This window comes from Danio aesculapii, unplaced genomic scaffold, assembly GCF_903798145.1.
Source record: "Danio aesculapii unplaced genomic scaffold, fDanAes4.1, whole genome shotgun sequence".
Taxonomy (NCBI): Eukaryota; Metazoa; Chordata; class Actinopteri; order Cypriniformes; family Danionidae; genus Danio; species Danio aesculapii.
In genome coordinates this window covers 30,880-42,765 of record NW_026613758.1, presented here as the reverse complement: position 1 = coordinate 42,765, position 11,886 = coordinate 30,880, and the positions used below count along the sequence as shown (strand labels likewise).

At 35.4% G+C, this 11,886-nt stretch overlaps 2 protein-coding genes across 2 annotated transcripts in view; one reads left to right on the top strand and one right to left on the bottom strand.

Annotated features, from left to right (window-relative positions):
• Positions 1-8: 8 nt before the first annotated feature.
• Positions 9-748, top strand: gpha2 (glycoprotein hormone subunit alpha 2; the record flags this gene model as incomplete). The annotated part of the gene is given in 4 exon segments (XM_056452661.1): positions 9-44; positions 46-153; positions 155-172; positions 426-748. Coding segments are annotated over 4 exon segments (267 nt in total), but the record flags the coding sequence as incomplete, so codon positions are not given.
• Positions 749-6,997: 6,249 nt separating this feature from the next.
• Positions 6,998-11,886, bottom strand: part of LOC130220288 (serine/threonine-protein phosphatase 2A 56 kDa regulatory subunit beta isoform-like) — a gene marked incomplete at its 5' end in the record, with an annotated part of 32,151 nt that continues 27,262 nt past the window's right edge. Inside the window, one exon of the mRNA XM_056452660.1 lies at positions 6,998-9,953. Coding sequence (XP_056308635.1) covers positions 9,785-9,953 — 169 coding nt within the window. The remainder of the gene's footprint in view (positions 9,954-11,886) is intronic.

The following is an 11,886-nucleotide window of genomic DNA, read 5'->3' as shown; positions in this document are numbered from 1 at the left end:
CGGTACGGACTGACAAGAGGGGGACATGTCGAGGAACCCAACTGTGTACGCGTGTGTGGATACTGCGAGTCCAGCGCTTTCCCCTCGCGGTACTCGGTTCTGCTCGCGTCAAACTTCACCCACAACATCACCTCCGCCTCCCGCTGCTGCACCCATCAGCAAAGACGCCAAGGTAAAACGCCTCATTGCCAGATTAAGGCCATTATTTATTACTAAAAACGTTTTTACATCAGAAGCAGCAATTATTAGCCATCCTGACAAAACACTTTAATGGTCCTTTGTGGATTTCTAGACGTCATTTCCATCAGCACAGTAAAAATTTTAGCCAGAACAGATTATTATAGCTAAGAAAATGTGAAAAGAAAGTAGCCTATGTTCGCTCTGTCTTCATCACCTCATTCATACTTTGGTGTGTGTTTTCGCAGGTTAAAATTCGTCTTTACTGTTCTCGAGGGCGCCATCATGCTGATATGGAGATGCTGACGGCGCGGGCCTGTCGCTGCAGCATGTGCCACAAATCCCGATACTGAGACTCAAATAACGACGAAGAATGATGTACAATTATGAAAGTATGCGGTTTTGATTTAAATTTCAGATTTTACAGCTTTTATTAGTCTTTGCATACATTTTTTTTTACTTATTTCATTTCATTAAATACACTTGACTACAATTGAGAAGTTTGGGGTTATGAAGATTTTTTAAAGAAACTAATTATATTAGTTAATGCATTCAATTAAATGCATTACATTAAGCAAAAAATGGTAACATTTGTATTTTACTGTATGTAGCTATTGCTTTAATCATTTTGTAAACTACTGATGAGAATTTTTACATTTAAAATAAGTTATGGCATATCTTAGGATACATCTATAACAATATGCCATTAGAATTGTAGAATTAAACAAGATTTAACTCAAACCCATAAATAATAAATGCAGAGAAATTGGGATTTTTCTAGAGATCTCTTAATTTTTTCCATTGAAAATAATAAAAATTATGTTTTTTAAAAGTACCAACAACAACAACAACAACACACACACTATTGCACTGTGCTTCAAGTCAAATAAATGCAGACTTGAAAACACATTTTAGAAGCAAATAAAAATCACTCCGACCCCGAACTTCTGGCATAATACAAATAATTCATATACTTTTCTCTGTTCTAACATAATAGCATGAGTGAAATGTTTTCATATGTAGTCTAAAGACAGAAAGTACACAACTAAATGCAACAATTCTATATAAAACAATGGCAAATACCATCAGATACACTTTTCTGAAAAACACTACTCTAACGTCGCTGCCACCTGATGGCATAAAGAATGTATCTTACATATTCAGTATTTATGAGATGATGTTTGCACAAAATGTGTCTAATCTTTTTTTAATAAAAGTACATGACTTTTGCGGTGTACGTTTTATAATGAGACTGTAATGACAAACACTATTAATAATCATAACACTTTACAGTATCGGTTCATTTATATAAGCATGAACTTTTGATGAAACATGATTAACTTCAGTTCTTGCGAGTTTGAAAATCAGGCATTCTTAAAATCTAGTTGCATCTGTTTACATTAGTGAAAGTACACTATTGTTTTACTAATATTAACAAATCAAATGCTGCAATTTATTGCTCTCTTTTAACCCACAATTTATATAATGTTAACAAGTGTATTGTACAGTGTTTCCAACTGTTGCCAACTATATTGTACAGTGTTGCCAACCATATAAATGTCTGTGCATAAGAGAAAGAGACTGTGTAAAGGGGTTTGCTTAAATCGAATTTAAGCACTTTTCAGGTGCATTTTTAAACACGTTACAAGCGTGGGAAATTACACATTTATAGTGCTCAACATACAAGTACACACCTCACAAATCTCTCATTCATTCATCCATCCATCTTCGGTTTAGTCCCTTTTGTTCATCAGGGGTCGCCGCAGCGGAATGAACCACCAACTTATCCAGCATATGTTTTACACAGCGGATGCCCTTCCAGCTGCAACCCATCACTGGGAAACACCCATACACTCACATTTGCACACATACACTATGGCAAAGTTTATTCGATTCACCTATTTCAACACAAACTCACGGCAATTAGTTCAATTTAGTACAATTTGCTCATCACCCAATGACGGCTGGGCTTAGTCGCCACACCAACTTTTTAAAATCGTACAAATTCATACGAGTTCAGTCATGCGAAAATGTACAAATTAGGCACTAAACTTACAAAACGGAAAATCCTTACGTTTTCTCGTGAAATCAGGCTGCCTATAATCGCATGTCTGTGGACTATGAGGGAAACCGAAGCACCTGAAGTAAACCCACGCAACTCATTTTGAGGGATGTAAATAAAAATAATGGTCCCAAAAACGTATTTCCTGTTTTACATTTTTAGTTTCTATAGCTTCTCATAATCCAAAAAGGTCCACATATTGATAAATAAATGTTATGATAGCGGTTTTAACATTAAGTTATGATTGAAATGTCTCTTGTAACAGTTGTAAAATAGTTTGATAACAAGCAGGAAATGTTCATGGGCCAATGACATCACCACACTGAAATGGTCTATACATTAGATTAGTCAGTACCGAAGCCAAATCTGGACCTAATCTAATGAAATATAAGTTATGGAAAAATATTAAATAAAAATTAAAGAGAAAAAAAAATTTAATTGTTGAAATTTTGTAGTTTGTCATTTTTTTTCCAATATTTGGCATACATTTAAATGTATGCTCTTTCTACTTCTAAAGATGTTCTGTGACTAAAACATTATTTTACTAAATATGTCAGTTTAAAAAAAATCTGTTTTGTTCAAATGCAACAAATATATTACATATATTCACTGAGAAATGGATAAAAATATTCCTTTTCATAATGGGATGAACTGGGGTGAACTCAGACGCTTCATCACATTATATCAGATGCTATTAGTAGTAGATTTTTCTAACCTTGACTTACTGTCATTTACTCTTAAATGTCAATTTAAATGCCGTCTTTCCCCTTAAATTTATATATATTTGAATTTCTATGCAATGTTTAGTCATGAAGTGAGTCTTCTCCCACTGTTTAATCAAAAGTGCAGACTCCAAACCTTTCATTTTATCCAAAAGCAAAAAGATTTATTAAAAAAAAGTTAATTATTACATTTTTAGTAAAATGGGGTTTTTATGAAAGCCAAACAATTACATTTTCAAGCACTAGGCATGGGCCGGTGTAAATTTGTGAAAGCATGAAACCGTGATATTTTTATCCAAGGTTATCATACCATTATGATCACTGCTAAACTTTTTCCCCTTGGGACACAGCACATTTTATTTTGAGAAACTATTTTTTTCATTGACTTCTGCTGTCTTTATTAGTTTCAAAAACACTGATTTTAATTTAAAACAGCATCTTTGGATATCTTTTCTGCTAGAGATACTGGATATACTAAAAAAATAAAGAAAGAAATCTTACAGATATCTTAGGAACGGTATAGCAGAAAATTTTCCAAACCGCTATATTACTTGAAAAAAACGGTTATTGTCCCATGCCTATATCCAACATCTGAGCACTTTTCAAACCTTGAAAACTCTATGAATGAGTGTTGTGTCTGTGTGTGTCCTTTAGAAGGTCTCACATTCGGTGTGATTTGTAGAGCAGTAGCTGCAGTCGCACTGTTAGGCCTGAGGGTAATGATAGACAGCGTGCAGTCAGATGGCGTGTGCGGCTGTAGGTGCAGACACGCTGGTGCCTCTCGATGTTCGGCGGCTCCACAATCGGCCTCTGCTAACAATACCAGAAATAAATGCACCGCACATTCTCAAATCTGTTTGGTATTTATATATTATAGCTGTATAAAGTGTAGTACGGCAGGTGTCTTTGGTCACCTCCCAGGTGTGGCAGCGGCCCCAGCATGCATCGGTGTTGATGCCTAGTCCTGCAGCCAGGCTTGAGCAACAAAAGTGAAGTCTCGCACTGCGCAGCTACGAAAACTCTGCAAGGTCGTCAGAGCAGTGATGAAACAAAACCCAGGAAACAGGAGCAAAAAGAAAAAAAAAAAAAAAAAAAAAAAAAAAAAAAAAAAAAAAAAAAACAGAGAGGTGCTTAAGAAACATTCTGAAAGAAATAAATAACAAACATGTGCTAAATGAGTATACACCAATATGTTTTAGCAATTTCTCTGTGAATATAGGTAATATATTTTGTTGCATTTAAACAACAGATTAAACTAGTTTTTGGACGGTGATCTTAAGTTTTTTTGTAAGATAAGTTCCAGGTTTGGCTTCCATACTGACTAAACTATAATGTATATGCACAAATATAACATTTTAAAGCATCCTATGTAAAACATTACATTTAAAGCATGGATTTGTAAAGGGTGTACTTGTATATGATGAGCACTGTATTTGATGATGTAAGAAATGAATTTAATTTAATTCAGTTTTATTAGCCAATCCTTCATGCCTGGTCACGGAGAAGTGATTCGCAAGACACATTTTAAAGTACTATTTATTGTATTTTGAATGATCTGTTAAAAATAAATAAATAAATACATAGAAGGCATGCACTGATAAAAGGAATTCATATTTACCCCAAAGGAAATTAAAAAAAAAAAATGTAGAAAATATGAATGTTGCACATATTATACAAAAAAAAAAAAAAAAAAAAAAATTGAAATATACACATACATATTTAAACATCTCGCGATACCACTATAAGCACTACTACATGGCTTTATTTGTGTTAAAATAGTTCAACTGACTGCAGTTCAACATGTGACCAGCAGATGGCGACATCGTGCGCTGATGTTAATAGGTTTTTGAATGGTGAATCATATTCTATAGAAATTATCCAAACTACATTATACAAACTCTTTCCACACACTGTTCTTATATATAAAAGCTAGAGGCAAGACAGAGGTCTCAAACACAAAGTTATAATGTACACGAATGATCACACTTTGTGGTTTGTCAGGTGGTCAATTAGATTTAATGATAGATAGATAGATAGATAGATAGATAGATAGATAGATAGATAGATAGATAGATAGATAGATAGATAGATAGATAGATAGATAGATAGATAGATAGATAGATGAAATTAAACTCACTGGCAATTTCTTACTCTAAGTTCAAGTATACTTAAAGGGATAGTTCACACAAAAATGAACATTTACTCACTTTTTAACTCTCCCTCGAATGGTTCCAAACCCTTTAGGAGTTTCTTTATTCTGTATAAACACTAAAGAAGACACCTGTAACCATCGACTTCCATAATATGTAAAACAAAAACCACGGAGGTTTATGACCTTCCAGCTTTCATCAAAATATCTTCGTTTACAGGTTTGTGACAAGTGAAGGGTAAGTAAATGATTGCAGATTTTTCAGTTTTGGGTGAACTCTCCCTTTAAGTAAAGCACATTTTATGTATAGGCCTGCTCATACTATCAATGCACTTATTGCAATTTCACTATACTTTGAACTAAATCTCTCTTTGTTTAGTTTAACGTAACAGTGTTAAGTATAAACTTAGGTATAGTTTAAATGTAGCAGTTATAAACTTTGAATTTGCCAATTGAACCTACATTTTTTTCTTTTCATCTGAATTTATAACCGCTTATGAGGGTTAACTATGCTTCTTAGTAGTTATACATTCACTGTAAACCACAGCTTCTTGGGGCTTATTGCTATCATTTATATGCATTGCATTTCTATTGCATTTGGTTTACCTTGTTTCAGTTTGGGTATTACGTTTTTATTATTGAAACATAAATATGATATAACTGAACTTGGAGTACATTTTAAATAAAATTAACATGTCGCTTCCAGTGGACTAAAATAAAAATGTTTATAGCCTTAAATTAAGGACACTTGTTTATCTTCTAGTAATGGCTTATAATAGAAACCTTTATGAATCAAGACTGTTACAATACTTTTACAACGTACTATACTTGTATTTGTTAGAAAATAGCTACCTTACAGGCTTTTCATATAAAGTGTAAGAGAACTACTCAGCTTAAAATTGACATGAAACGGAAGACGGTCACTTTTCTAATATCTTCGATCTACATCTTCAATGGTCCAGAAACTAGTAAAAAAATTAAGGGCGGTGCATGATTTCAACCTTTGGGATCTGATTGGAATATTGGAAGATGGGTGACGCGAACAAAATTAAGGAATATTGACAAATGGACAAGGCAGAGCAGTAATGAGACCCACTGATCGCCCCACCTTAAAAGGCATTCCACGTGGCCAGAAGTGAAGAACAGTCTTTTCGAGGGGGAAGGGAAAGTTTTGGTTTTTAATACAAGTGAGTGAGGGCAAATTCATTTTTACAAAATAATGAAGTGCAGAGATGTATAGAATATCAGGATCAAATCATTATAGGTCTATATATTCATTTGATGGTTCCTTAAATCTTTAGCATCCAAAGAACCATTAAATTTCACAAAGGTTTTAATGGAGAAGGTTAATAAAGTTTGTCTAGACCATTTCAATATGGTGATGTCATTGGCCCATAAACATTCCTGCTTGTTATCAAACTATTTCATAACTGTTACAAGAGGCAATTCAATCAACACTTAATGTTAAAACATCTGTCATAACAATATTTATCAATATGCGGACCTTTAGTGAATTCTCTGAAGCTATAGAAATTAAAAATGTAAAACAGAAAATAGCTTAGGGCCGTTGTTGTTGTTGTTGTTTACATCCCTCAAAATAGGCTATACTAAAAAATAATAATGGTTCTTTGAAGAAATGGTTCACAACAAGATTATTTGGGCAAGCAAAAAACAAACTTTGAACGCTTTGTTTTGTTAGTTGAGGAGTAATTTTAAGTAGCTATATTCTTTTTCTATACGCTACTACTATTCTGAGTGTATCGAAATAAAGCAATGCGTCACATTCAGAGTTTGTAAAAATCCGTACTGATAGAACATTAATGGGAAATAAGATGATGGGTAAATGGTAAAGAATCCAACAATAAATGCATTTCATATTTTCCTTTGATTTAATGTAACAATATTTGGAAATGTACAGTTTATAATGTAAGACAAAGCAGTCCTTACAGACCTTTTTATCGACCTTTTCAATATGAGCCTATATTTATAAAATATGGTCGTTCTTTCAGAAGGGCGTCACTTGGAACAGCTCTGGTCATGTGACTAATGAAACCATCAAATCAAGACACTCTGCATTTCAAGACTGCTAAATATTATACCGTGATGAAATTGAATAGAAAAGGCGAAAACCTAATCATGTTGAACGACACAAAGCAGCTATAAAACAAGGAACTGAAGGGGTTTAACTCACCTGTTGATGTCCAGAAGCAGACGTTTTTGGGAAGTAACCGACCGCCTGCCTTGCTGTTTGAAAGCGTTTATAGGACAATCTGACATCACTCTAATTACAATTGTCACTAATCTAGCCTGGAACATTACAACACTATTATGTGCAAACCAAACATGTTTTAAACATCTGCTTGTGTTTTAATAAGCGGAATGACATCAGCATCGTGTCAATGATGTGAACTACGTTATCGGCCTCACTAAAACTGAATGAAAAGGTCAGCTTTGAATCATCAGCACCTTTCTGAGGTAACACAAAAGGTAGGCTACAAAACCCAGAAAGTGTCAGAGGGTTCCCCTGATGAAAATTAACCATTGTTTTACTTACATTTTAGAAAAAATAAAAAAAGTTTTTAAGTTAAGCCAAGGTAACCACAAATTATCCATGGTTTGGTTACACTAACCATAGTTTAAAGTAGTGGTCTCAAACTCAATCCCTGGAGGGCCGCAGTTCTGTGTATTTTAGCTCCAACCACCTCCAAATCACACCTGCTTAATAGTCTTTAGTAGTCTTCAACGCCTTGATTAGTTGGATCAGCTGTGTTTGATTAGGGTTGGAGCAAAACTGTGCAGAGCTGCAGCCCTGCACGAATCCAGTTTGAGACGTATTGTTTAAAGGGACAGTTCACCTTAAAATGTAAGTTCTGTCATGATTTACTTACCCTTTACTTGTTCCAAACCTGTTTGACTTTCTGCTGTTGAATACAAAACAAGATATTTTTAAAGCGTTTACTTCCATGGTATTTGTTTTTCTTACTATGGAAGTGAGCGGTTTCACTCTTTCTCCAAAGTATCTTCTTTTGTGCTCAATATAGAAACTCATAAAGGTTTGAAACCACTTATGTAGTGAGTAAATAGTGAGTAAATGTGCCTCTTTACATGAACTCTCCCTTTATCCATGATATTTGTAGCAAACCTTAATTATTATACTTTGACTATTTTAAAACTTTGGTTCATTTTCATAAGGGTTGAGTGAAAATAATGACAGAAGTGTTCTTGATTCTGAGTTACTCAACACAATTTGTCATGTTTACATCCCACTATTGTACATTCATATCCCAAAGCCGCTCGTCCCCCAAAAATACATTGCTATGTTTAAACACAAGACATTGATCAAAAGGACAGTGCAACTCTAGTTTAAGTGATGCTACGTATGCGTACAATTTCAGTCCATATTTATTGCCTTGTCTATTCTATTTCAATGTTTCTTTTCCATTTTGTTTTTATGAAATGTGATGTTTCTGCAGATTTCTCAGGAGCCAAACAAAGGGAGTCAATCCAGATGCGTTCTTTTTTGTTTGCATCTCTCATCCTTTTCCCAATACACACAGACTACTGTAAATCAATAATCAACAGTGGCAGTTCATTTGAGCGTTTACGCACACTCAAAGTGAATTGTACATTCTGATCTAATCCCTGTTTTCTTCTAAACCGTAATAAACATCTCTACAACATCCACACACACACACACACACACGCATCAATCTCTTCCTAAGCTTTCTCAATGTGCCTACACACAGTTCCGTCCCATTAACACCAATAAATAAACGCAACATACAACAAAAAGACTCTTAAAATTGTAACACAAAACGTAAAAAGAGAATGTCTATAAGCAAATAGATTGAAATAAATACTGATAAAATAAATAGTCCGGACACACATTGTTCGAAAGAAACGAGAATATTGCTAACTTAACCATTTTGGACTGTGATTTAAAAAAATCAAAACGTAAAAACAGACTAAAGTGTTTTTGTCACTTCAGAACTTCAGTTTAGTTTTACCTAGCAGCATACTTCAGTCATGTTTATGAGGTGCTACACTAGAATACCCCCACCAACACTATAATCAGACATAGATATCATATTTATATATAGATATATATATAAAACATCAGTTATATTAGCATAGAAGTACTCATAGAATAAGCTGTAGAAGTAGGAACATTATAATCTGTACGTTTTAAAGAGTCGTCATCATCGTTATTCATTCCTCTTCAGCGTTTGACAGTATGCAGAGTCTGTTGGTCGATTGACGGGGGTCTCGGATCGTACCCGAGCGAAACAGAGCCAGTTCTGGAATGACAGTAATGAAGGATTTACGTGTTGGATTTTTCAAGTGTGTGTATGTGTGTGTGTCTCGCCCCATGCAGGTGTTTTTTTTTTTGTTGTTTTTTTTTGCATGACGTGTTGGATTAGAAAGAAAAGATGCAGAAGAGTGTATGAAAGAGTAGGACGCGTATTTTTTTCTCTTTAAACCTCACTCATTTCGTTTGTGTGATCATGTGTGCTTCAGTGTTTTTCAGATATCTACATATGGACAGCCTGTCGTTCATGTGCTTGTGACGGTAGTGTCTGCATGTGTGTGAGTATGTGTGTTTTTAGACAGCGATTGAGGCATTGATTGGTTCAGATGTGTGTGTGATTTTGTGTATGTGTGTGTGTGTGTTTTCTAGGTGGTGTTGGCAGCGCTGGTGTCTGACTGGCTCTTGGTGGTGTTTTCTCGGTCCTGCAGGTTCTTCTGGTTTCTGCTGGCCTCAGTCAGACTCTGCAGCCGCCGCTCGCGCAGGTCCTCCAGGTTCCTCCAGAGCTCCACTCGCTCCCGCTCTTTCTTCAGCTCCCTGAGGAGAGATGAGGGAGAAAGAGTGTGAAACGGAGAATAAAATAATTCAAGTGACAATAAAGAGGATCAAGATACTGGATTTGCTCACAGAAATTGGAAAAAGTCATTGTAACGACTTTGGCATAAGCATGGAAAGTATTCATTACATTTTTCACTCTTTGTTATATTGCAGCCATTTGATAAATTCATTCATTCATTCATTTTCTTCTTTTGGCCTTTATTAATCTCAGGTTGCCACAGCGGAATGGACCGCCAACTTATCCAGCATATGTTTTACGCAGCGCATGCCCTTCCAGCTGCAACCCAACACTGGGAAACACCCATACACTCACATTCACACACCTACACTACAGACAATTTAGCTTACCCAATTCACCTATAGCGCATGTCTTTGGACTTGTAGGATAAACCGGAGCACCCGGAGGAAACCCACGCGAACAATGGGAGAACATGCAATCTACACACAGAAATGCCAACTGACTCAGCCGAGGCTCGAACCAGTGACCCACTGAATCACCCCAAACAGATATCTATTATTTTAATTATTAACATTATTATTTAAAATACAGATCAGAGTGAACTTGTTCTGTTTCAAAGGGCTGACCCCCCATACATATTGTTTTGCTGTCCTTCAGGGAGAATTCAACCTAAATTAGCGGGGTCAATCCCCCCTGTAAATCACACCCTGTGTATTAGTACTATATGCATGTACACTAGTCAACATTTGAAGTGAAAGCAAAACCTTTCCTCAAATTTGTCCTAAAACTATTCAACAATACTTGTTTGCATCCACGTCAAATGTTGATTACTGGATAGTATTTACTATGAATAGTATTAATCATATTTTTTTATATTTCCTTATATTTAGTATTTAATTTTATGTTTTTTCTTTGCATTTTAATTTCTGTTTTAGCAATTCTAGTATGAGCGCAAAAAGTTTAATAAATGTTAGTACTAGTTTCTAATATTTCATTTAGTATAGTTGCTAATAATGTTTCCCTGATTTTTACAGCTACATTTTTTTAATACTTTCCAATTTTTAAAGTCGCCATGAAACAGAAGTTAAGATTGTCTTTTTTTCCGCTATTGTGATGTACATCCACTTAAAACTGTCCTGAAAAGAGAACAAATGTAGGGCAGTGCATGACTTTGTTCTTTGGGAACTGATTGGATTGTTGAAAGATGGGCATTCCTAACAAAATGAAGGAAGATCAGAAAAGCCTGATAGCCCCGCCCTAAAGGCCTTCCATGTGACCAGGAAGTGAAGAAAAGTCATTTTAAAGGGAAGGTTATGGTATTTGATTTAAAGTTTAAAGTTCACAAGGGCCAAATAATTGTACAAATTGCACAGGGGTGGCGTGGTGGCACAGTGGGTAGCACTGTCACCTCACAGCAAGAAGGTCGCTGGTTTGAGCCTCGGCTGGGTCAGTTGGCATTTCTGTGTGGAGTTTGCATGTTCTCCCTGTGTTCGTGTGGGTTTCCTCCGGGTGCTCCAGTTTCCCCCCACAGTCCAAATACATGCGCTATCGGTGAATTGGGTAAGCTAAATTGTCCGTAGTGTATGTGTGTGAATGGGAGTGTATGGGTGTTTCCCAGTAATGGGTTGCAGATGGAAGGGCATCCACTGCGTAAAACATATGATGGATAAGTTGATGGTTCATTCTGCTGTGGTGACCCCAAATTAATAAAGGGATTGTGCCGAAAAGAATGAATGAAGTGCACAAATGCATAGTTTATAACAAGAACTACCATAAACATATACAAATACGAAGAGTAAATTTTGATTTCATGCCGTCTTTAAATGTGTAAGTGAAATAAATACAGCTGTCACCTTTTAATTCAAACAAACAACACACAGAAAAGTAGCTGTAAATTATGCATCAATTTATACACAACAAATGCCTGTCTAAAACGCATTTTAAATAATTACT